We start from the raw sequence: 22,197 nt of genomic DNA, 5'->3' as shown, positions 1-22,197 counted from the left end.
TCTGCTCTCCCACCTCCTACATCCAATCAGGCAGCTTGCACTCAAGTGCCTGAGTCCATGCCTGGCTCAGCAGATGGTGGGTGTCAGTTTCACTCACCAGTAGTCTAGCCTTCCTCTCTCTTGCATCAGGTTCTCAACCAGGCCTAGGCTCTCTCTTACTCACCCACCCCTCCTTTCTGTCATCACAGTAAAATACATGTAGTTTAAGTGTATTAGTTTAGTGTGTAACCATGTACACAACCATGTACCTGTCAGCTAGAAGAAGGTAGAGTGTTTTCCGAGCACCCAAGGGGCGCCCTTGTGCCCCCTAGAGAGCCTCTCCCGAGCTAGTATTGTTATCAGTGTCATCAGGAGCTAGACTGCTTACTACCTTGGCTCTAAATCACTGCTATTTAACCTTTAAAATAACACATTTCATTGGGCATACTTAAGGTATACAACATGACATTGTGAGGTCTGTATAGACAGTAAATAACTTACTGCAGTGAAGCCAATCCATCCAACCAACCATAGCCTTTCCCACACATGTATTTTTGTTTCTATGGTAAGAGCAGATAAAATCTGACTTTTCATAGACCTCATACACACTGCAATTTCATTACCTCTATCAATACTTGTGCTGTGCATTAGTACAATAGAATTACACACTTGCTAATTTTATATATTTGCTACTTTGCACATTTGTGTCATGTTTTTCCCCCTCAGTGATGAAGACTGAACCCAGGGCCTTGTTCACGTGAGTTAAGCGCTCTACCACTGAGGTACTTTAGTTCCTGTTTTTACTGAGACAGGGTCTCATGACCTTAAACTTACAATGTAGGAGAGGTTGGCTTTGAACTCACCATCCTCCTGCATCCACTTCCCACATGCTCAAATTATAGTAAATTGATTTTGTTGTTGTTGTTGAGATAGGGTCACTGTCTATATACAGTGCTTGCTATCCTAGAACTCACTTTGTAGACAAGGCAGGCCTTGAACTCACAGAAATCTGCCTGCCTCTGCCTCCCAAGTGCTGGGATTAGAAGTGTGCACCACAATGCCCAGCCAGCAAATTAATTTTTAGTTACTGAATGTCTCTTTCTGACCTTGCTTCCTTTGGTTTATCTGTCCTCTGCTGACAGATTTAGAGCCTCAAGTTACAGTCTTGAGGCTCCTTAGAGGGCTACACTGCTTCTCATACAAATCCCACCTCTTGTCCAGGCCTTCTACCCTCTCCTGCACAGTGTTCTTCAATCTTAGAAACCTAACCTGTGTTCATATCTCTCTGGGCTTTGTCACCCGCAGTGTGCCAAAGTCTCCCCATGCTGCAGGCCCCAAGCTTAGTTTTTATCTTGAAGTCTGATACCCATTCTTCAAAACACAGGTCACCAGAAAACTTCACAAACTCCTTAACTCCTCCCTTCTCTTCTCCTCTCTTCTCTTCTTTTCTCTTCTCTTCTCTTCTCTTCTCTTCTCTTCTCTCTCTCTCATCATCGTCTACCCATCCATCCACCCATCCACCCATCCATCCACCCATCTATCCATCCACCCATCCACCCATCCATCCATCCATCCACCCATCTATCCATCCACCCATCCACCCATCCATCCATCCACCCATCCACCCATCTATCCATCCACCCATCCATCTATCCATCCATCCACCCATCCATCCATCCATCCATCCATCCATCCATCCATCCATCCATCTATCATCTGCCTGCCTGTCTGTCTGTCTGTCTGTCTGTCTATCTATCTAGAGATGGAGATATCTCCTTATATACCTTCCATCAACAAGTGGTTTCTTAGCACAACTCCTCTTTACTGGGGATCCATTAGCCCTATACTTGCCATATAGCTTCCTGTCTGGATATATGTATCTCCTGCATCCTTGCTAGACATTTCTATTTTTTGAGAATGACCTCAGAAATCCTTAGATTTCTTCAACTAGTAAAGCTTTTTTAAAAACATGGGGAGCTTAGTTCAGCTGGTAGAACACTTGCCTGGCCAAGAGGGTATTTAGATCAACTTATGTGGTCATAGGAGATCCAAGACAAGGAGCATTTCAGCATGGCTACCATCCCAACACAGGGATCTGATACTGTGAATATAGCAGTTGAGGGAAAGTACATCTCAACAAGGGGAAGGACCCATGAATCCAACCATTCTCATACCCAGATAAAACTAAATAGCAGTCTTAATATGCCATGACTCATGTGCACATGTGACGACTCAAACAAACAGTAGACTTTGCCACTGGCACGGGTGAGTAACTCATTACCACAGATCTCTGTGCATAATAAGGAACTTCAAAGTGTGTGTTGGGTCCAGTAGGGACTGGAGGGCAGAAAGAAGGGCCCCTGCAGCGTGTTATGCAAGACACAGGCTTCCAGGCTGGAAGAATGAGCAGAGGCTAAAGTCTAACGCGTGCTGTGTCTGCTAAGCCAAGTGTCCTGGCCCAGTCCACATCTATCTTCAGGAAGAAACACCCTTTTCTGATGTAAGGAGAGCTGAGATTTCAATAGTACAAGTTCCCAATTCAAATGTAAGGCCAAGAGTATGTCAGGTCAAATACTGACAGATGGGCAAACCTTCTATTACATGGAATAATAGGAACAAAGTTGGGATCAAAATGCATGTGTATACACATTCACAGGTGCATACATCCAAAGAAAGCCTTATTCAGTAAGCTCACAACAACAGAAAAACTCAGGCAGAATGGGATTTTCAAAATAGTTAATGGATCAGAACTCAGGAGGCAGAGGCAGGAGGATCATCAGAAGCTTGAGGCCAGTTGGTCTGCACCGTGATTTCCAGGTCAGCCTGGGATTCATGGAGAGACACATCTCATAAACACACAAACAACTTTTAAAACAATAGGAATCATTTGAAGTGGAATTTCTAGTCCAGCATGGTAACATAACTGTGACTGTAACCCCACTACTAGGGAAGCTGAGGCAGAAGAACAGTCTGAAGACAGGAAGTCAAGGTCAGCCTGGTCAAAAGAGCAAGATACTATCTTAAGAAAAAAAGGAAATATGAATGAAAAAGCTACTTATATGTAAGAATTATTATCTATACTTAAATGAAAATTCCTTTAAATGGACTCTGTGAGGCTGGAGAGAGAAGGTTGTGATGCTGGAACTCTAAGAGGTGGCTCTCAAGTGCCTCTAACTCCAGTTCAAGGGGATCTGATGCCCTCTTCTAGCCTCTGTGGGCACCTGCATGCATATTATGCACATCAACTCATGCAGACACACATATATTCATACAAGTAAGTAAACCTTTTTTAAAAAAGTCTCTTCAAGGACATTTGCCAAAATTAATATTGTTTAAATATTTTTAATAATATATTATTATTTCAAGTATTATTTAAAAATACATATACTCAGGTAACAAATAAATCCATTTATTCACCTTTGACTAGCCTGGCCTGAATCTCTTTTCCCTATTAGTCATTTGCTTTCATTGAACTTTGAATTTAAAAATAAAGTTTATAGGTAACAGTAGTTACAGAGTCAACAGATAGGTAAAAGTTTTAGTTCTTCTAAACAGCAGTGAGTCTGCATACTTTCCTGTCCATCTAATGACGAGAACATCTATATTCCTAAAGAAAGACTATAAACAGAATCTAGCCATCCATTTTGTCATGCCTATTCCACTTTTCAAACACATCTGATATTTTGGAATTACATTGGAAAAGACAAAATAGTCACAGTGTGAGCAAAATGAACGCTTCCTCATAAGACCAAGTCTCAGCACCTCCTGGAAACCTGGCCCTCAGAAGCAGGGTACAGCACCAGCTGCCACATTGCCTTCCTACCTGGATGGTGGTGTTGCCTCCTTCCAGAAGCGCAATGGCCAGGAGAATGCTTTCATGGAACACTCGGTCACTGGACGCATTCATTATGAGGTCGATGACCAGATTGGAGGCTCCTTCTTTGTCGAGGTGACACTGAACTTCAGCCAGGCTCATCTCACCCCTGCTCGTGGAACTGGATCCAGGACCCCCCCCTGGAAAGACAGGACATTACTCTTAGTGAGGACATTGGGAACAATTAGCATTCCTGCATATTCACTAAGCACCAACCTCCAATGCTGTAAATAGTGTGTTCTTTCCTGTAACCCTATCAACAAGCCCACAGCAAAATGCTAATTATTAAGAGAGGTGAAGGTGCTTGTCTGAGAACACCTAAACTTGCAAGTGGCAAAGATAGATGGTCCTGAATTCAGGCAGACAAAATGAAGGAAAAATGATACATTTTTGTCAAGTGACCCAAAGCCATTCAGCCAATATGGTTTCTTAAGATAGAACGACTTGGGGGCATAATTACTAAGAACTGGTTTAAGAGTCCAATCAAAAGGAACATCTCTTAGGCCCCTCTTAGAAAACATCACCTAAAACAATCCCCAGCAGTCACTCTAACACACCCTGAGTTCGTTCAACAAGCATTAACGCAGTGCCTGACATGGAGACAAGAGCTGGAGACAGTGGGGGCATGATGTGCTGTGAACAAAATAAACGAAGTCCCATCGCCACAGCTCTTAAGATGAATATGGTGAAGAGGAAAGGTTCTGTGCCACTCAATGGAATGGTTTCTGATCGGTTTTGGAAAGTTCATATTTAAGAGCATGCCTTCAATTATTATTAGCAAAAACTGGAACAATGAAACATAGAAAAATGGTCTGAGTAATTTCAGAGTGCAAAAAGCCATGTATTTCCCTACAGCACTCAAGACAATTGCTCCTCTCGTAGCAGCCCTAATAGCTGTGCAACGTCTGCCGCAGCTACTTAAGGCAGCCCGTACTGATGCATCCTGAGGGCGATGCCTCCGATTTCCTCATGTATCTGTCAAACACTACCTCAGAAAATAAAGAGAAGCAGTTCGGAGCTGTTGTATGAGGATTGTTTCTGTGAGAATCATGGGATATTTGGGGTCTGAAAAGCTGAATTTCATCTCTGGGGTGGCCATGAACCCCACCTTCATTGAAGCCTGCAAAGCTCCATGAACCAGGTAGACAAACTTCAAGTTTTCATCAAGTAGGAAAGCCAAACCCCTCCCTAGAAGCTGCTAGAATAAATATATTGAATACTAGGATTATTTTTAAAGAATGAGATATACTTTATTTTATGTGTATGAAGGTTTTGCCTGCATGTACTTATGCACACCACATGAGTGCCTTTGTGCCCTTAGGTGTTTCCAGATTCCCTGGAACTGGAATTCCAGACGGTTGGGATCTGCCATGAGTGTTGGGAATTAAACCTGGGTCCTCTACAAGCGCAACAAGTCTTTTCAACTGTAGAGCCCAAACAACATGATTTTTACATTTTGCAAATATATATATGAAATATGCTTCCGATTCTTTGTTAAACTGTGCTAAAAACAGCAATTGTCATGTAAATGGGTAACTTGAGTCTTTGGAAAAGCCCTCATGGCATTCAGTAGGCACATAATAAATGCTAACTTTCACTATTCTGGCTGCCATTATCCTCCTCACTTTATGAGCAAATACAGCTGCTCACATGCACAGGACAATGGGCAGTGAAATCTAGTTTCCTACATCATCCACGTATCACAAGAGGGCCCCTGCATGAGAAAGAGAGGCAAAAGATGTATGCAAAACATATATGTAGGGATGTGGGGAAATGCTCTTATAGGGAAACATGCTCACGCAGCAAGCTAATGGTTGGCCAAAGAAAAAAGAAGTTGCAAAACAAAAATAAACAAAACCAAAAAAACTTTTAATGCAAATGCATCTAAGTTTCCAGCTGTCAGGCAAAGGCAGACGACTCCTTGTGACATGCTCAGTTCCCACATGATGCTCAGGAGCACAGCACACAGCCTACCTCCTCCCCCGGGCTTGCCGGGTCCTCCTGGCGAGAGTGGGCCATTGCCAAAGCTTGTAAGGCTCTCTCTTCTTCCGGAAGGTCTGATGTTTCCATAGTAACGGTTGACCAAGATCTGCCTGAGTGCCTCACCCTTAATTCAAACAGGATAATGAAATCAGATCCCAAATTTAAAGCATAATCAAGCGACTAATATTTAAATTGAAAACAAAAACAAAAACAAAAACAGAACCCCACACAAGGGTACTCAGATATAACTGACCCAGTTTCACTCGGTGGAAAAAAAAGATTATTAAAAATCATTTTTAAAACTTTAAAGTCAACTTCAAATATTTTCACAGGGAACATAAGATGTTTTATTTTTATTTTGAAAAGCTGGTGGCAATCTAGACTAGTAAATTCTGAAGTAGCCTCTCACACAAGGATAAAGACAGAGTAGTAATTCTCAAGGGCAACTAACAACAACAACAACAACAACAGAAAAGAAAAGCCCTTTGGGTTAAGCTGATAAAATTTGGACAAACTGCAAATTTTACAGGTCAGCTCCCACATAGCAGTATAGAAATATTACTCAAGGCAGAGGGTTTATTCCCAGAGACCTGAAGAAGGAGAAGAATGTTTTGAGGCAGTATCTAGCAGAGCGATGGCCTTAAACCCACTACATAGCTGAGAATTATCTTGAATTCTGGGTCCTTCTGTCCCTACTTCCCAGGTACTGGGATTACAGATGTATGACACTATGCCTGGCCAAGAAAATATTAAGACGTTATAGTAAGAGTTTAAGTTGGCAGTTTGGCTGACAGCAAGCCTTTCTTACAAAGATGGCTATGGGGCCAAATGGCAAGGAAAACAACATTACAGGAGATAGGAGGTGGGTCTCAACCTGGCGGGGGGGGGGGGGGGGGGGTCACCTGAGACCATCAGAAAACACAGATACTTACTTACATTACAATTAATAACAGTAGCAAAATTACAGTTAGGAAGTAACAGCGAAAAGAGTTTTATAGTTGGGGGTCATGAGGGACTATAATAAAGGGCCACAGCTTTGGGAAGGTTGAGAACCACTGGACAAGTGGGAGATTTCAAAAAACGTTCATCAAAAACAAGCATTATGGATGAAACAATACCACAATTTGCTTAAATGCAGCAAAAAGGAGAAATAGGGAAAATATGAAAGAGGTAAAAATGAACATGAGTTGATAGTTGAGGCGGAGTTATAGACAGAAGTTGCCCAAATTCTTCCAACTCCTTTAACATGCATTTCAAATTTTTTCTAATGAAAAGCTTTAAACATATAAACACCAATGGAATCCCAGAGAGCAGACATAATAACCTTTCTTACAACTCTGACAGAATCGATCTTATTTGTTCCCCAGCACTAGGGTGCCTGAACAAGCCAGCTCACAGGAGCAGAGCTTATTCTCAGCTCTAACATGTTTCCCATCCCAATCCTAAGGGAGTCCTGGACCACCAACTCATCTGGGTTTGTCCTGGGCTGCTTCCCAGGGGCAAAGTAGTAAGGCCTGGATTCCCTCCAGGACAGCAAAAGAGAGCTAAGTGGGAAGTCTAGCAGAGGGAGGTGCTAAGAACTAGCAGGTCTCTAAAATAGAGTTCTGAGGAGCCCTGGAACTGAAGCATGAGTCAGTAGAATTTTAAGTGATTTGTTAAGAAGTGCTGAGAATAGGTCTGGAGACTTCAAGGAGGGGGGTGTTTGAGAAAGGAGCAGGGAGGGAACACGAGGGGAGGAGGGGTGGCGGGGGGGTGGTGGTGGTGTGGTGGTGACGGGGGTGGGGGGTGGGGCGCCGGGTTTGTGGTGAGGGTGGCAGGGTGGGGAGAGATGTTCTGAGGGAAGCAGGCAACCAGGGAGAAAGGGAAAAGGCAGAAAGCCTGGACCCTGCCAACTGTAAAGGTCTATCAGGTACCAGAGCTACTGCCACATCCATCCCCTTTATTAATTTATGCTGGTGGCCAGAGCCCACAGGGACACACAGGGATGAAGTGAACCAACAAAGAGGGAAGGTGCTGAAAGCTTGCAACTGACTTTTAAATGAATGGGAATGCAGGAAGTGGGGGGAACCCAAAACAAACCCCGAAATCTCCATTCCTCCCACAGAGAATTTTCTAGTGTCAGCTTATGAAATTCATTTCCTACCTGGACCAATAGAAAATCCAAAATGCCAAGACTGTTTCCAGTGAGGAAGTCACTTGCAATGTTTAAAAGTACTTTTAAAATGAAATGCTTGCCAGGGAGAGAAAGTTCCAGGACAAGGCTGTTTCATGGCTCAGAAAACCCCAGTTTGACATAAAGATACAGCTTGACTGGTGTTCTATCCCATGGGCTTAGGCAAGCCTGTCCGCCTTCTCCAAAGCTGTCACTAGGAAACTGGGGACTTAAAAGCTGACTTCAGGGGAATACAAATTTGAAAGAAATAGTCAAGAGCTACTAAGAAAGAAATGGGAAAGACAGGTGACCTCTATGTTGAATGACAGATTATAATCTCTGTTTAAAAATACCTGGATGCAAGTATTCTACTTAGTTTGAGTAAGAACAGGGTCTGGGAGAAGGCAGGTTTTTAGTAATAAAGGTGCAGAAGCCTCTAAGTAGATCCCCTCACAGCTGTGAAGAGACCTAAGATCTGTCACCATGCTTTCAGGCCATCTATGTCACCATCAAGAAGAGTCAGGAAGACAGAAAAACTGGGTGGTCAAATCAAAAGATGAGTGATGGGAGCCAGTCAGCAAATATGCATGCCTGACCCTTTATATAACAGTTCTACTTGGGACCAAGGGGACCCAGGGCTTTCCCCTCCCAGGGTTGTTCTCTCTCCAGCTCTCAGTTTTGAAGGGAAACAGCAAGACTGGGGTCTGTTTGTCATTAAGCAGGCAGGAGGTAAAGAAGAAGGGAACATGTGGGCTCTGCACAGGAAGTCTGTGTTTATGCAGCCTGGATGCCCAACTGATACAGGGGGACTGCACATTTGCATTCTGCCTTTCCTCAACAGAAAAACCCTAGCAGTTACCATAGCAACAGATGCATCAAATGGTACATTTCCCTCCATAAGAGAATATCATGAAATGTGCCCATTATTGGGGGAGGGTGTAGAACACATCCCACCCACAAACTTTCCCACTCTTATTATAAGGTTTGTGGTATATATTCTTCAGAGAGAGAGAGAGAAAGAGAGAGAGAGAGAGAGAGAGAGAGAGAGATCACATGCACACACACAGAGAAATTTAAATATATAGAAAGAACAGAACAAATAGCAATTGCATTGACTTCTTAAAATAATAAATTGAAGCTGCTTTGTTTTTCTGTAGAAAATAAAGACAGGGTTTTAGATGAAAGGGAACAGGGAAGACATGAATAAGCATTATTAAAAGTTATGCAAATCTCTAGTATTTTTCTGAGCCATTGGTTTAATTTAAGAAAAGTTAAAATCTTCAGAGAAAAGCCTTGATAATTATCTTGATATAAATTACTCAACAGTGCTAAGCAGTTCGCCATGTACCAAGACATGTCATCTGACTGCAAAGGAAAAAACAGTGACTTCCCCAGGATTCACTTCAGCTTTGGCACTGAGCTGTGGAGTCCAGTTTTCTCCTCACTGCAGTGTTTGCATCTAGAGCCTGCAAACAAATACCCAGTGTGTGTCTTTGGGTCAGAAATTCCACACATAATAAGTATTACCCAAGACCGAGAAAATGAGAGGTCAAAGAAAGTTTCATTTGTAGTGTCAGGTTCAAATGATGACAATTGGCATCTACCAGTCCTGAGCTCAGAGTTTCCTTTCTATAGAGTAGTGGCCAACGAGCAGGGTGGGAATACAGGTACATGCTGAACAAGACACCCAAGAGTCAATGCATCACTTGCAAAGGAGATGGAGGTGGCCTTTTGGGTTCCTATGTTCCAGTCACTGAAAAAACTTGTGCTTTAGACATGATCACCTCTCAGACCTTGAGTCTATCACATCTTAGTAACTAAGACAGCATCTGAATTGAAAAAAACACCTCCCCTTTCTTAACCTTGTTGTCTACAAAATCACTTAAGTATTTCAAACTACAACGTGACACTCTGTCTTAAACATCTGAGCCACTGGGCTTAGTGCTTCCTGTGCGCAGCTCAGTGTCACTGTCCTAAGGGACACAGACTAGTATCCTTGCCCTTATACAGTAGAAGAAACCAAGACACAGAGACATGAAATAACTTATAAATCACACATATAGTACCTAGCAAAAGAGGACTGTATCTGTTTCTAATACTGTTTTTTTTTTTTTTTTTGTCCTTTTCTTTTTTTCTTTTATGCTGAGCTATTTATGAAGGATGGCTGGGTACTTTTGCTGAATACTTTTAAGATACAGGATAATTCTTGACTAGCTGGCAAAAAAACCAGAAAGGATGAAAATGTAATGCGCCCCTAGCCAGTGAGCAGCAGGAGATACAGGCTGTTAGAGGGGCATCACGGTCCAAATTTGGCCCAAATGCAAACTTCCTAGGAACTATTCCTTAGCTGGAGAAATCATAAAATTTATTTCTCTACCAAGGCAAGAAAACTGAACAATATCGACAGTGGAACAGGGCAGGGGCTGGGGTATATGAACAGAACATAGGTGCCGCCGGCTACCCATTTATCTCAGGAATAAATTTTCCATGACAAATGATCACAACCCCATGACAGTCTTCACAAAGACTGTTTATTTTCTAACCATGTGACCTTGGGCAATATGTTAAACCTCTGAGTCTGAAATCTCTAACCTGTGTCAGGAGGAAGAAGGACTTGCCACTGGGTCAACTTAACACTCTGTTAAAGACTGACATGTGGGCATATGTGGAAGTCTGAGCACACTACTGAATACGTTCTCAGAAAACCGAGATACCTAGCTGTCTTCAAGAAATGGGGAATGTGAAAAATCAGTGCTGGTCAACATGTTCATGAATATATATGTATATATATATATATATATATATATATATATATATATATATATATATGTATATGACCTTCTAGAAAATTCTTTGGCAACACACAGCCAGCACTGTAAGAAAGCGTCAGTCCTTTGTCTTAAGTGACATTCCTCTTCTGGGAATCTATTCTAAGATACACATTTATTTCTTTCTCAGAGGACAAAACAATTACAAATTCCTCCCTAATTTGGGGAACTTTATGTGACTGCTAGTATTCAAAGACTTACTTATCTCTGCCCCACCAAAGGCTGAGTGAGGTGTAATGTTAAATAACAGAAGCAAACTATGAAAGCCGTGCACCTAAAACAATCCACTGGTGAGGATGTGCATGTGTTTGTTGGGACACATGCTCCCACACGTAAAAAACCGGTGGAAGGGAGAAGGAGGAAGTGAGCACTCTCACAGCTGGGTGGTGTAATGATGCTCTGCTGGTACTGTGCTTTTGTGCTCATTGCAAGCCGGCTGTAAGGATCACAAGTCACCGTAAAAGCACAAAGCTGCCCCCATCAACCGATTTAAAAACCATCCCCGGGAAGGGAGGTGTGAAATGCTTCCTTGGTTATTATTTGGAGCTTGGCTGTGTACAGTTCTGTTCAGGTAGATAACAGAACTGCCAGCTAGTTTCATCTCTAAACAAGAGGATGATTGGCCCTAAGCCAATCCATGTTTGAACAATATCAACACCAACAGAGCTGTCTTTAAATCATAGTTGCGTGGCCGAGTAGGGAGTCACAGTAATTAGCTCCCAACACACGAGACTCGAGACTACATACCCTTTTATGGTCTTCCAGTTGCCTCAGGGGTGGACTTGGTTCAAGCTCCTGCTAAGCATGCAGAAAGTCCATTTTAAGTATGGCACTAAGGAAACACTACCATCTTCAGCATCAGTCACATTCAAAACACATTATGAGCTCATATACAGTCAAGGTTACATAAAAGAATTATGTTTTGTAGTTTTTCCCAAGGTACGAATACTTTAGATTCTGCTTAACAGTTGTCCCAACTCCTTATCCCACAACATTGTTTCAAATGAGCTTTTGGACCAATATTGTTTTTTGCAAATATTATGAATGGTAGTTCGTAGGATATGCTGTTACATTAACCCAAAAGGGGCTATAAAGCAAGACTCAACTGGGCAGGTCCTTATGATTCATACATGCAGTACTGAACAGCACATGCATAAGGACAGAGATACATACAGTATGGGTCAGGCACATACATGAAACCACAGCACTCCCTAGCCCACCAGCACATGGGAATTCTAATCAACACTGCTAGTCAAAAGCTCTGATTAGAATATGACAGGCTCACTACTGGAAAACATCTGCACTGGCCCCTTGGGGGTCCTATCATTTGTGTTTCATTTTTATCATTTCTGATAGACTCTCTCTGATATAGCACCTTTCATTTTAGCCAGAACTCCTGTGATTTACCAACAGTGTCTGAAAGGAAGTTGTCACATCTAGAAACATGCCTGTCCTAATAGATTCTCTGATCTTACTAAAATCAACTCTAGTCCTCCATTCAGCCAGTGTAGCTGGTGGCTGGGAAGGATGGGACAGAAACATTGCCTTGTGCAACTGTCTTACTAGTTAATATGAAAACTACAGATTCATGTCCTGATTTTCAAAAGTACATGATCTTTGCACATGGTCTGAAGTCAATCCGTACAACGGAAAGGTCTTAACATTCCAGACTTTCTCATGTCTAGACTGAAAAGGGTTATGAGTGAAGACCTTCCAAGGGTGCATGCAACCTTTCTCCTGGAGCTTGTTTAGTCTCGCTCCACCTATGGAGAACTTTCTCTCCACCCCAAAACAGCCAACACAGCAACAATCAGTCTCCAGCCTGCTAGAGCCTGCCTTCCCATACCCAACACCAGAATGGACATCTCATCATGACAACGCACACATTCAAATGAGACAGCTTAGAAGCACCCATATTTGCTGGTACTGCAAATACAGGTGGGCAAACACACCTCTGTGGAGTTCTCAGCTTCCGGTGCCTGTGGTAGCTAATTGGGAGTAAAATGAAGCACGTTAGTCATGGCATTTGCATTTTACAGACCACAGAGAAGTCTGCAGACCAACATTGAAGAACAAAACATGGAGAGAAAGATCACAGAGAAGTGATTTCACTGAATCACCTGTTGCTTGGGCTGTCAAGAGGACCAACTGCTCGATGTTTAAAGAAAATGGGATGTGGTAGAAAAGCTGACTGATATGAGACACAGGTTTAAAATTAGAAAATGAAATACTATCACTTCAATGATCATGATTTTCACTGTCACCATGACTAGATTTGAAATCACCTGGGAGACACACTTCTGCGTGTGTTTGTGAAGGCATTTCCAGAGAGGTTTAAGTGAGGAGAGAGGATGTGCCCCAGTGGTGAGTGGCACCATCGTAAAAAGGGAGAAAGGAAGAAACCAACAAAGCACCGGCATTCATCTCCTCTACATCTCAACTGTGGTACCAGGGAGCAGTCGCCTGGTGTATCATGGCTAGACCCGATCTCACCAGTGTGCCTTCCGAGCTGAGCCACAACGGCTGTACACTGTGAGCCCAAATAGACCCTTGACTCCTTCCACTGCTTTAGACAGGTATTGTCTTATGACAATAAGAAAACTGGAAGAGTCACTAACCAAGAAGGAAGAGCTGCTATTTATGGGTATCTCGAGAGTTGTGCTGTGGGTACTAATGGAGGTCTGGGTAAATCCAGCAATGGACCAAGGGGACAGACAGCAGCAGGGTTCGAGCCTGGCAAGGTTCCTCATTGCCACTCTCTAGGGACACATGCCTCCTACGGATTTATGATTTCTCCTGTCTCTGCAATTCTATGCCCCATCCTGCAGCAGATGGCTCTGGCTGAGGCTTAGCAGGTAGAACTGCCTCTTCCAACATCTCTGGGACAGTGAAGTGAGTTTCTGCATTCTGGGCATGATTATTCTAACCTTATGGCTCCCTCAGGTTATCACAGACAGGATTCCTGGGCTCATTCCTGCCATACTTCCTAAATGCCCCATACTCTATTTCAACATTCCTACCCTGGAGAGAGAAAGAGAGAGAGGGAGGGGTAGCTCAAAAAAGGTGTGGCTAGAAAAGTCTACCACTCCGTATGAAGACAGTGCCACGAGTCTGGCCGAAGGACACGTGCGTGGAACAGGAAACTGACGTCAGACATAATCGTCAGATCCTACCTGGGCTGCCCTGGACCCAAGTCATGCGCCAGCAGCATGGCTGAGTGGTGCAAGGTACAGTCTGGAGCCATGGAGTGAAGCCAAGGTTCATGCTGTAATCATATGACCTTGGCCTCTCCTATTGCTCTCCAACACTGTGCACTGCGCACCTCTCCTTAGGCCAGAAGCTGGCTGTTAAGTGGCAAGCCAGTCTCGAAGACAGAAACTGTGAGACCTGGGGTGAGTGTGGGGCTGCAGTGTAGCTCAAGGCAACCACTTTAGGAATTAGATTACTGCAGTGGAAGACATACCCTTAATAGAAAGCTGTTGTCATGTAATTTTAAAAATGGCCCTTCTTCTGTTTTCTCAACTGATGATAAAATCCAAGAGCAATGGAGCCAAACTGTGCCAGCAGAGGTAGAGAGGCACACGGGGAGGGTTGCTCAGTTAGGTCTAGACAGAGAGGAGTAATGCAACCACTTCTGAGGAGAAAAAGCTGGTGCAAAGCACCCAGCCTCCTGACGAGGGTCGGGAGAGACACCGTGGCAGAAAGGCCTACAGCACAGCCAGGAAAGTAAAGTCAGAGCTGAGGCGTGTGGTAAACACAGTAACACAATCCAAGAATGCCCTGTAGCTCTGCTCTTACGTGCCTGCCTGCTTTAGGCTAAAAACCAGAAACTGTGCAAACAGTTTTGCTTTCCGTCCTCAGTGCAAACCAGACATGGAAGGCTCGGCAGGGTGAAGGCGACTGCTCGCACGTGCTAGAGCAGCCGGAGTCAGAGACGGAAAGCACGGTCTTCTGCCATTTGTGCTGGCCGCACTCCCATGGCATGTCCTTTAGGGTCACTCTATATGATTAGAACAAAAGGGTTACAGGCAGGGATTTCCTGCAGAACCCAAGCAGCTACCCTCTCATTGCCTTGCCAAACAAAACCAAAGCCAAAGGAAATGAAGATGAGGCTGCAATTGGTATATCCTTTTTTTTTTTTTCTTGTTTAATTCTCTATTTTGTCTCCGTTCTCTTTGCCCAGAGAAGCATCTTACATTCTTCTGCAGAGGCTACTGTATGTACGGTTTTCTTTCTTAGTGTGAGATCAGGAATGTCCCTATTTCTATAATTGCATTTGCACTGTCTTGTCTCCCTAGATGAGTGTGCTCACTCTAAAAATTTAAATAATCTTTTAAAGTTTTTCCCTGAAAATCTTATGAAGCTGTGTAGGACAGAAGGATGCTTGGAGGCCTCACTGTTGCCCAGAAGGACAAGTGTGAGTGTTTTTCTATTAGTGGGCCATAATGGACGAGCCACGAGCACTGGCTGGTGTCACCTGATGAGGGTCTCTGTGAGGCCTCTTAGGTCACCAAAGAGCGTCCCTGCGCCCCCGCCTCCTCACCTGCTCAGGGAGACTGGAGCATTGCTGGGATTCCTTCCAGCTACAGTGTCCAATAGTACATGGTCTGCTGTCAGTAAACTCCATTTTAAAAACTCTAACAGCCAAGTTCCTGAAACGATGCAACTAGCTTTCAGGCATGGCCGAGACCTGACCAAATCAGGAATGCAATTAGGTAAAACAAGCAACAGCCCACACCTGCACTTCCTTCTCTGATGACTGAAGTCACAGTTCCTTGGGGCTATGCTGATTTTATGGCAGTAAGATGCAATTCTGATAAATATAATAATAAAGCATACATGTTCCAAGAATAGCTATGTAAATATGATACCAATATAAGTCAATATAAGTAGGGTCTGATAAATAAATTTAGTTTTTCTCAGCAGTTATTATTATTATCACCTTACTTGAACGGCAAGGTTTCAGTTAACATTTTAAGACCTAAACATTCTAGGTTTTATTTCTCTCTCACAGTACATGATGCTGATATCTCTAATTATGGTGAAATTTTTGAAGCTGGTGGGTGATTAACAGGCCTAGTGATGAACCTGAAAATCAAGCGGTGTCCCAGACTGCTTCATCATATTGATCCTTGGATTCTAAGTCTTCCCAGGACGTTCAGAGAGGTTCAGCAAAACATAACGTAATAGAAACAGAGATTCAAGTGACCAGCAAACATTTCAGTAGAACTTACACAGTACCTCGAGTTTCTGGGCCCTCAGTGTCCTTCCTGGATGAGGACAATAATAAGGGCATCCTAACTGATGTCAGTCAAGTATCGGGCTACGTGCATCGAAGATACTCATGAGCCTGCTTTATATAAAGTACCTGATTTCTTATGGAGGGATGCACATCTGCTACCATGCCTTGTAATTCTTAAAGAAGCCCAGAGACTTCCTAGGTTATTTCTGGTGTTTGCAATTTAGCAACCCCCTCACACCTGTCCATCTCTCCATCCATTCCTTTCATGTGTGTCTATTATTGGACCAGCACACAGCAGGGCCTGTGAATAGGCTTTGCTTTCTACTGTCTTTCATAGGCATTCTTCTATGGCCCCAGGGCATCCATGATTTTCTGTTAAACACGCTGTGTCCACGTGGACCATCCTGGCAGAAATTGAACACAAGTCAAGACATGTATGCTAGACTGATATATCAGTATAGCAAAAAGAATTTATAATTTTTGGCCCCCTAAATCAGCACTCAGTTGCTTTTTAATTTACGTACAGCCTCAGGGAAAGGAAAAACTTTTTAACTGTATTTGCTTTTAGAAACAAAAATAAGTTAAAAATTATATGGCTCTACTCATGTAGTTTGATGCATATCTTACAGAAGACTTCATCGGAACTCAATACTGTGGTCCATTATTTAAAAATGCAATCTGACTTGACTCAATTATACCACTTCACTTATTCTGGAATAATCTCAGCATTAAAAGAGAGCGAGAGGAGGGGAGGGAAGGGGAGAGGAGGGAAGGGGAGGGGAGAGGAGGGGAGGAGAGGACAGGAAAAGAGAAGAGAAAGAAAGTCAGAAGAGAAGAGAAGAGAAAAAAAGTCAAAAGAGAAGATGCCCTCAGCAGACTCTGCAGCGGCTTCTGTGTGCTGTGAGGAGAGTTTGCTCTGTGGTTGCCAGTGTCTAAGAGTAAACACTCCTGCTGCACTTATTGGCAATTACTGCTGAAGGTCGTACACCAGCAGTGAGCCTAAATTCCAGGAAAAAAAGAAAGGCCTTATGTAACGGCTGCCCGAATGTTGGCAGGTGCCCAACTCAGCAGTTCGCAGCAATGTAAAAAAGTAGGACGCCTCCACCGGGGTTGGACGTCATGAGCACGCCCCCTGAAGGTGAAATCTAACAATTCTTCAGCTTCTCTGTCTCCCCCCTCAGCCTTCACACATCCTGAATTTTACAAAGTTTCTTGTCTGTGGCATCATTGGCTTGTAGGAGGAGCCAGAGGTGAGAGAAGTTAAGGGCACAATAAAAATAAAACCAGGTTACAGCTACCCTGGGTGACACGAAATGTCTGTCTAGTATTTTTTTTTTTTCATTTTGCAGTACAGGAAAGCAAACTTGCTAGCTGTCCCCAGCGGCTCCCAGTGACAGTAATTCAGCGCAGATCACATCTCAAATGGAAACTCATAGGCATGTCCAACAAGCTACAGTGTACCCCCAACTCGTTTTCAAGGACAAAATGAGGAAACCTAGGTGGGCCACTCTGTTATTCACTACTTCTGCCTGAACTTCCAGCATGTTTTCAACAGACATGGCACTTCTTAATTTAGAAAAGTGGGTGCTGTCCTGCCTTGAGGCTGCTCATTTGAGGCCTGCCTGACCTCTGAAGTGAACACTTGAGCTTCTGGCTCAGGGAAAAGTCTCCAGATGACGTTTCCCATAATTCCATGTAATTTCCATCATGTTTTGCGATGTACTGGAGTAATTTTTACAATAATTTGTATAGTCTCTATAGCAAATTTCCAGCAGGGAAGACACTGTGTCTATTTAGGGGCACACTGTATCCAGCCCTTAACACAGTGTAACTTTACAGGTTTACATCTTAGCATCAGTTGGTGCCCATTAATGGCCAGTGAGGGAGCTTTCTATATCTTGATTGGGGTGGGGGTGGGGGATGCATACTCCCAAATACACACATCTAACTAACAATCCATCAAGTCTGACATAGTTCACGTACTTTCCTTTCCCTACCCCCTCCACCCCCACCCCAACTGTTCTTCCTATCTCCAGTGAACAAGACCAAGTCAGGGGTAAAGGATGGAGACTGCCTCTTTACTTGCCAAGAAACAGAAACACCAACACCTTCCTGTTTCTGGTGTCAAATGAAATTTTATTCTAGGAGGCAGCTAGGAAGGGCCCGCCCGTACAATGCACGTTCCTTATGAGGAGTTCATGCCTCCGTCCTTTTACCCTCTTCCCAAAGTCCTGCCATGGATGCAGAAGGTCTTAGGCTTTTTCTTTTTCCCTAACTTGTTTGCAGCACCTCTTTGCCGACAGGCTCAACTGGCCTTTATCATCAACAAGGAGATAGAGAGACCAGGCATGCCTAATACTTTCCCCCAGCACATCAGGATTCAGGACTGAGCCTGCAGGAGCTCTCATTAAACTTCTGCAGACGCTCAGAATGGATGACAGCTTCCACAAGCACACACTGGTGAAAGGTTGGGGGTGGGGGGCACGCACCACAGGAGCTGTGGTGGTTTCCAGAATGGACTGATGATAAAGGCCAATCAGTCATCTCTGCAAAGAGGGCCAGAGCCAATAGCCTGAGGGACCAGGGACAGGGTGTTGGTGTCCCAGGGTTCTGACTGTTGCCAGGGGTAACTGCGCAGAGGGGAGCCACAGTTGCTTCCTCAGGGAATTTTCAAAGAATCTAAGTGCCTGCCAGAACATTCTTCCTTTATAAACAGACAGTATTCTATTTCCTAGAGTATAATTATAAACACACCTGCTCCAACTGTGGAATCTTTCCATAAGCAAGCAATAAACTCCTAGCCAGGAGATCCAAGTTGTATCTTGAGCAAGCAAACACATCAACTGATTACTATGGTGCAAACAGTGTATTAATAATGCTGCACAGACTCCAGTGAGGGAGGGTTTTCTTTCCCTGACTTAATCTGTACCCAAGCAAATAGAAATTCAATTTCAATAGCCTAGGGGAATAATTTAAAAGGAGGCCTTTAGATCTCTAAGTAGAAACAAGAGTATTGAAGGAGGGCAGCATACAAATTTCAGTCCAGGACATTCTAGTATAGAACAATTCAGAAGTTCAAAGCTACATATGAAACAAGGAAAAATGATTGTGAGACAAGCAGTTAAAGATGCTACAGGTGTCTGCCCCTTTTCACCCCTCTGCAACCTACAAGCATGTCTGCTTAAAGTACAGACATGTTTGTGTCTCATTAAAATGAGGACGAGTGTGCTCATACAGAATTCACCATATAGGCCTATATGGAGCTCAACCAGCTCCATGGAAGACCCAGCTGGCCATGCTCTAGTGGTGTGGTCTAAGGGTGGCCACTGACCTCTCAGAACACCATTCCTGAGACAGCCAGTCCAAATCCATAACCACTTGTGTGACTTCCAGAGTTAAGTCTGGGGTACATCTTAACTTTCCTTAGGTATAGCGACGCCATTTATTAAGATTTTTCAACTACAGTATATTAAATTAATGTAAAGACAGTGGATAACATGTCTAATCTGGTAGCTTCATTCCATCCAGAACAAGGTATTAATTAACTAGCATAACAAAAAAATTAAGTAAACATTTATCCCACTCTATTCACCAGCCAATAAAACCACTTGTGTGTGTATACATATATGTATGTATGTATGTATGTGTGTATATATATGTGTGTGTGTGTGTGTGTGTGTGTGTGTGTGTGTGTGTATATATTCCTCCTAACAACTTTTTTTAATCTTGCTGATACCCCCTACCAACTACATATCACAGCCTAAAAACACTAAGGCTGTTGAAAAATGCACAGAACCAACAATAGGAAGGAAGCCTCCAATCCACTCATGTATCAATCAGTTTCCAGGACAGTACTGTAAGTGCAACTTGACAGATCTGCGTAGGAACCACAGATTGACATCTTCCTCTCTGCACCTCCTGGTAGTTCTTGGGGAAGCAAAGCCGTGGCTATGGGATGTTCCTAAAACCGGCGGTGGATCCACAATGCCTGATGAAAATACTTCAGTGATACCTGGCCGCCCCTGCCAACCTTGTAACGCTTTTCAACACAGACAGCAAGAGAGCAGTGGGTTTGGTGTTTTGTTGTTGTTGTGTTTTAACAACTGCCCAGCCACGTCAACCTGTTCTCTCTCTCTCTGTGTCAAATGCTTAACACAAAACAAAGTCCCTTATGTTAACATCAACAGTGAACTCCAGGCATAATAAGTTAATGACCAGTATCAACCACAGATTCAGTAGAGATGAAGGGATAATCAAAACCTTGTCACAGCTTAGAAACTCTTTATCTGGACGATGGTGGGATAGCCAAGGACAAATGACAAACATTCTGGAGGCAATACTAACACAGACAGGACCGACCCTGCTCACTCTCGGTAGGCACACTACACAAAGTCAGACGCTAAACGCAGAGACCAGCGGACACAGTACAGGGCTAACTGGAAGGGTATCATGGAGACGCCACCATGGGACATTAAAAACAAAACAAAAAACAACAAAAAAATTAGGACCTCGGCATTTTCCAATTCATCAATGGAAATTTGCTGGAAAAGAAGAAAGGAGGGGAGAGAAAGAGATTTGTTAGGAAGGGAAACACAAGAATCTACATGTTAGAAAGTTGCAAATGCATGCTTATGCTCAACCATGTCACCTTCAAGTGCTGCTAGACAGTGGCCATTTGAGAGAATTTAGGCACCGTGGACCCGGCCACGGCTTGGAATAACATCTGTTCTGGAACAGAATATACAGTATGTGCTATGCTCTATTCGCACACCAGGCAACAAACCTCATCATCCAAGCTTCAAGACAGCCTTGTACTTGCTTGTAGACACGAGATCCTGAACTGAGTGGGATCGAGAGCCAACTCCCTGAGCTTTGTTTTGCAGAAGCAGACAGGGAGGGATAGGACAAAAGACTGGAGTCCTGTTAACTCATTGGACTGGTTTATTGGGGTCAGGAGCCCAAACCTCAGTTGGGCTCAGTCAGATCTGGGATTAACTTCACAACAACATATCTCAGAACCTGGGAGTGTGGATGAGTGATGGTCAACATTTGCCCCAGGTACATTAGTAACATGGGATAATACTGGCATCAAGTTCCAGAGGAATTAAAAAAAAAAAACTCAGTACATTGGTTTAAGGATAGTGGGCCAATTCACAGCAACTCTGTTACATTCCATTCTGAAAAGTTAAGTGTCTAACAGAAATACTAGTAGCCAGAAGGGCCAGAACTCTACTCGTCTAGAACCAAGGAGCTTCCGTGGTTAGCAGAGAGCTGACAATTGGAAAGAAATAAAAACCCTGGCATTACCTGAGGTTGGCTCGCTCTAGAACTAAAGCAGAGATTATTCAGAAGGGGTAAGTGGAATGTTAAATAAATTTTGGGATATCCTCTTACATTAGTTCCAGGCCTCTGAATTTCTTTCAAAGCTTTCTGACTAATAATATGAACCAAGATCAGCATAATAAAAACCCACAATGAATTGAGAGAGGCCGATACTTAAGATAACTATGTTATTTTTTCAAACAGGATCAAGGGGCTTGATGATTTTCTGTGAGCTAAAGAAAGATTCAGAACAATCTTTAAGATTCTTAGCCATGGGAATGTTACCTTTTTCTTAACCATGGGCAAAATGTATTCCAGACTCAAAGGAGACTTTAGTGGGCACTTCATATACATATTTATATTTATGCAATCATGGTATCATTCTAAAGTTTGATCTCTTAGAAAATACACGATACAAAGATACTGGCAGCTTCATACCAAGATGTACTTCAACATCATTTTGGTGATAATTTTTCAAATGTTCTTTATTTTTATACTTCACACCATGAATAAATACACTGTTGGTTCCTTGCATTCAGGGACACAACTGGTGAAGATAATTACTCATTCAATTCCTGAGTACTTGCTATGCTGTGGAGACAGTTTGAATGTATCCTGGCAGTTCACACAGGGAAGCGGACCTCACTGGTGACATGCTCACAGGTGGTAAGACCTAGGGGAGCGCCTACGTCACAGGGGCTTGTCCTTGTAAGGAACTAATACTTTGTTATCTGGGTTGGTTTATTTTTATTTTTTGCTTGGGTTTCGTTTGAGGGGGACATGGTCTCATTCTGAAGATCTATATATAGCCCAAGCT

General features: G+C 43.2%; 1 protein-coding gene across 12 annotated transcripts in view; it reads right to left on the bottom strand.

Annotated features, from left to right (window-relative positions):
• The window catches only part of Itpr1 (inositol 1,4,5-trisphosphate receptor type 1), a 336,728-nt gene that overhangs the window by 105,953 nt on the left and 208,578 nt on the right, over positions 1–22,197 (bottom strand). For 4 of the 12 annotated variants that reach the window (XM_036181157.1, XM_036181163.1, XM_036181159.1 and 1 more), the window contains 5 exons: positions 20,567–20,599; positions 12,769–12,804; positions 11,564–11,611; positions 5,828–5,960; positions 3,803–3,993 (listed from right to left, as the gene is read on the bottom strand). In XM_036181157.1, the coding sequence (XP_036037050.1) occupies positions 3,803–3,993; positions 5,828–5,960; positions 11,564–11,611; positions 12,769–12,804; positions 20,567–20,599 (441 nt within the window). Of the gene's footprint in view, positions 1–3,802; positions 3,994–5,827; positions 5,961–11,563; positions 11,615–12,768; positions 12,805–20,566; positions 20,600–22,197 lie in introns of all 12 variants that reach the window. The other 8 variants (XM_036181158.1, XM_036181156.1, XM_036181162.1 and 5 more) reach the window with 4 other exon arrangements.

The sequence above is a fragment of the Onychomys torridus genome, chromosome 3 (genome assembly GCF_903995425.1).
Source record: "Onychomys torridus chromosome 3, mOncTor1.1, whole genome shotgun sequence".
In the NCBI taxonomy this organism is placed as follows: domain Eukaryota; kingdom Metazoa; phylum Chordata; class Mammalia; order Rodentia; family Cricetidae; genus Onychomys; species Onychomys torridus.
Note: the sequence above shows the minus strand (reverse complement) of the source record. Positions and strands in the feature narration are given on the sequence as shown.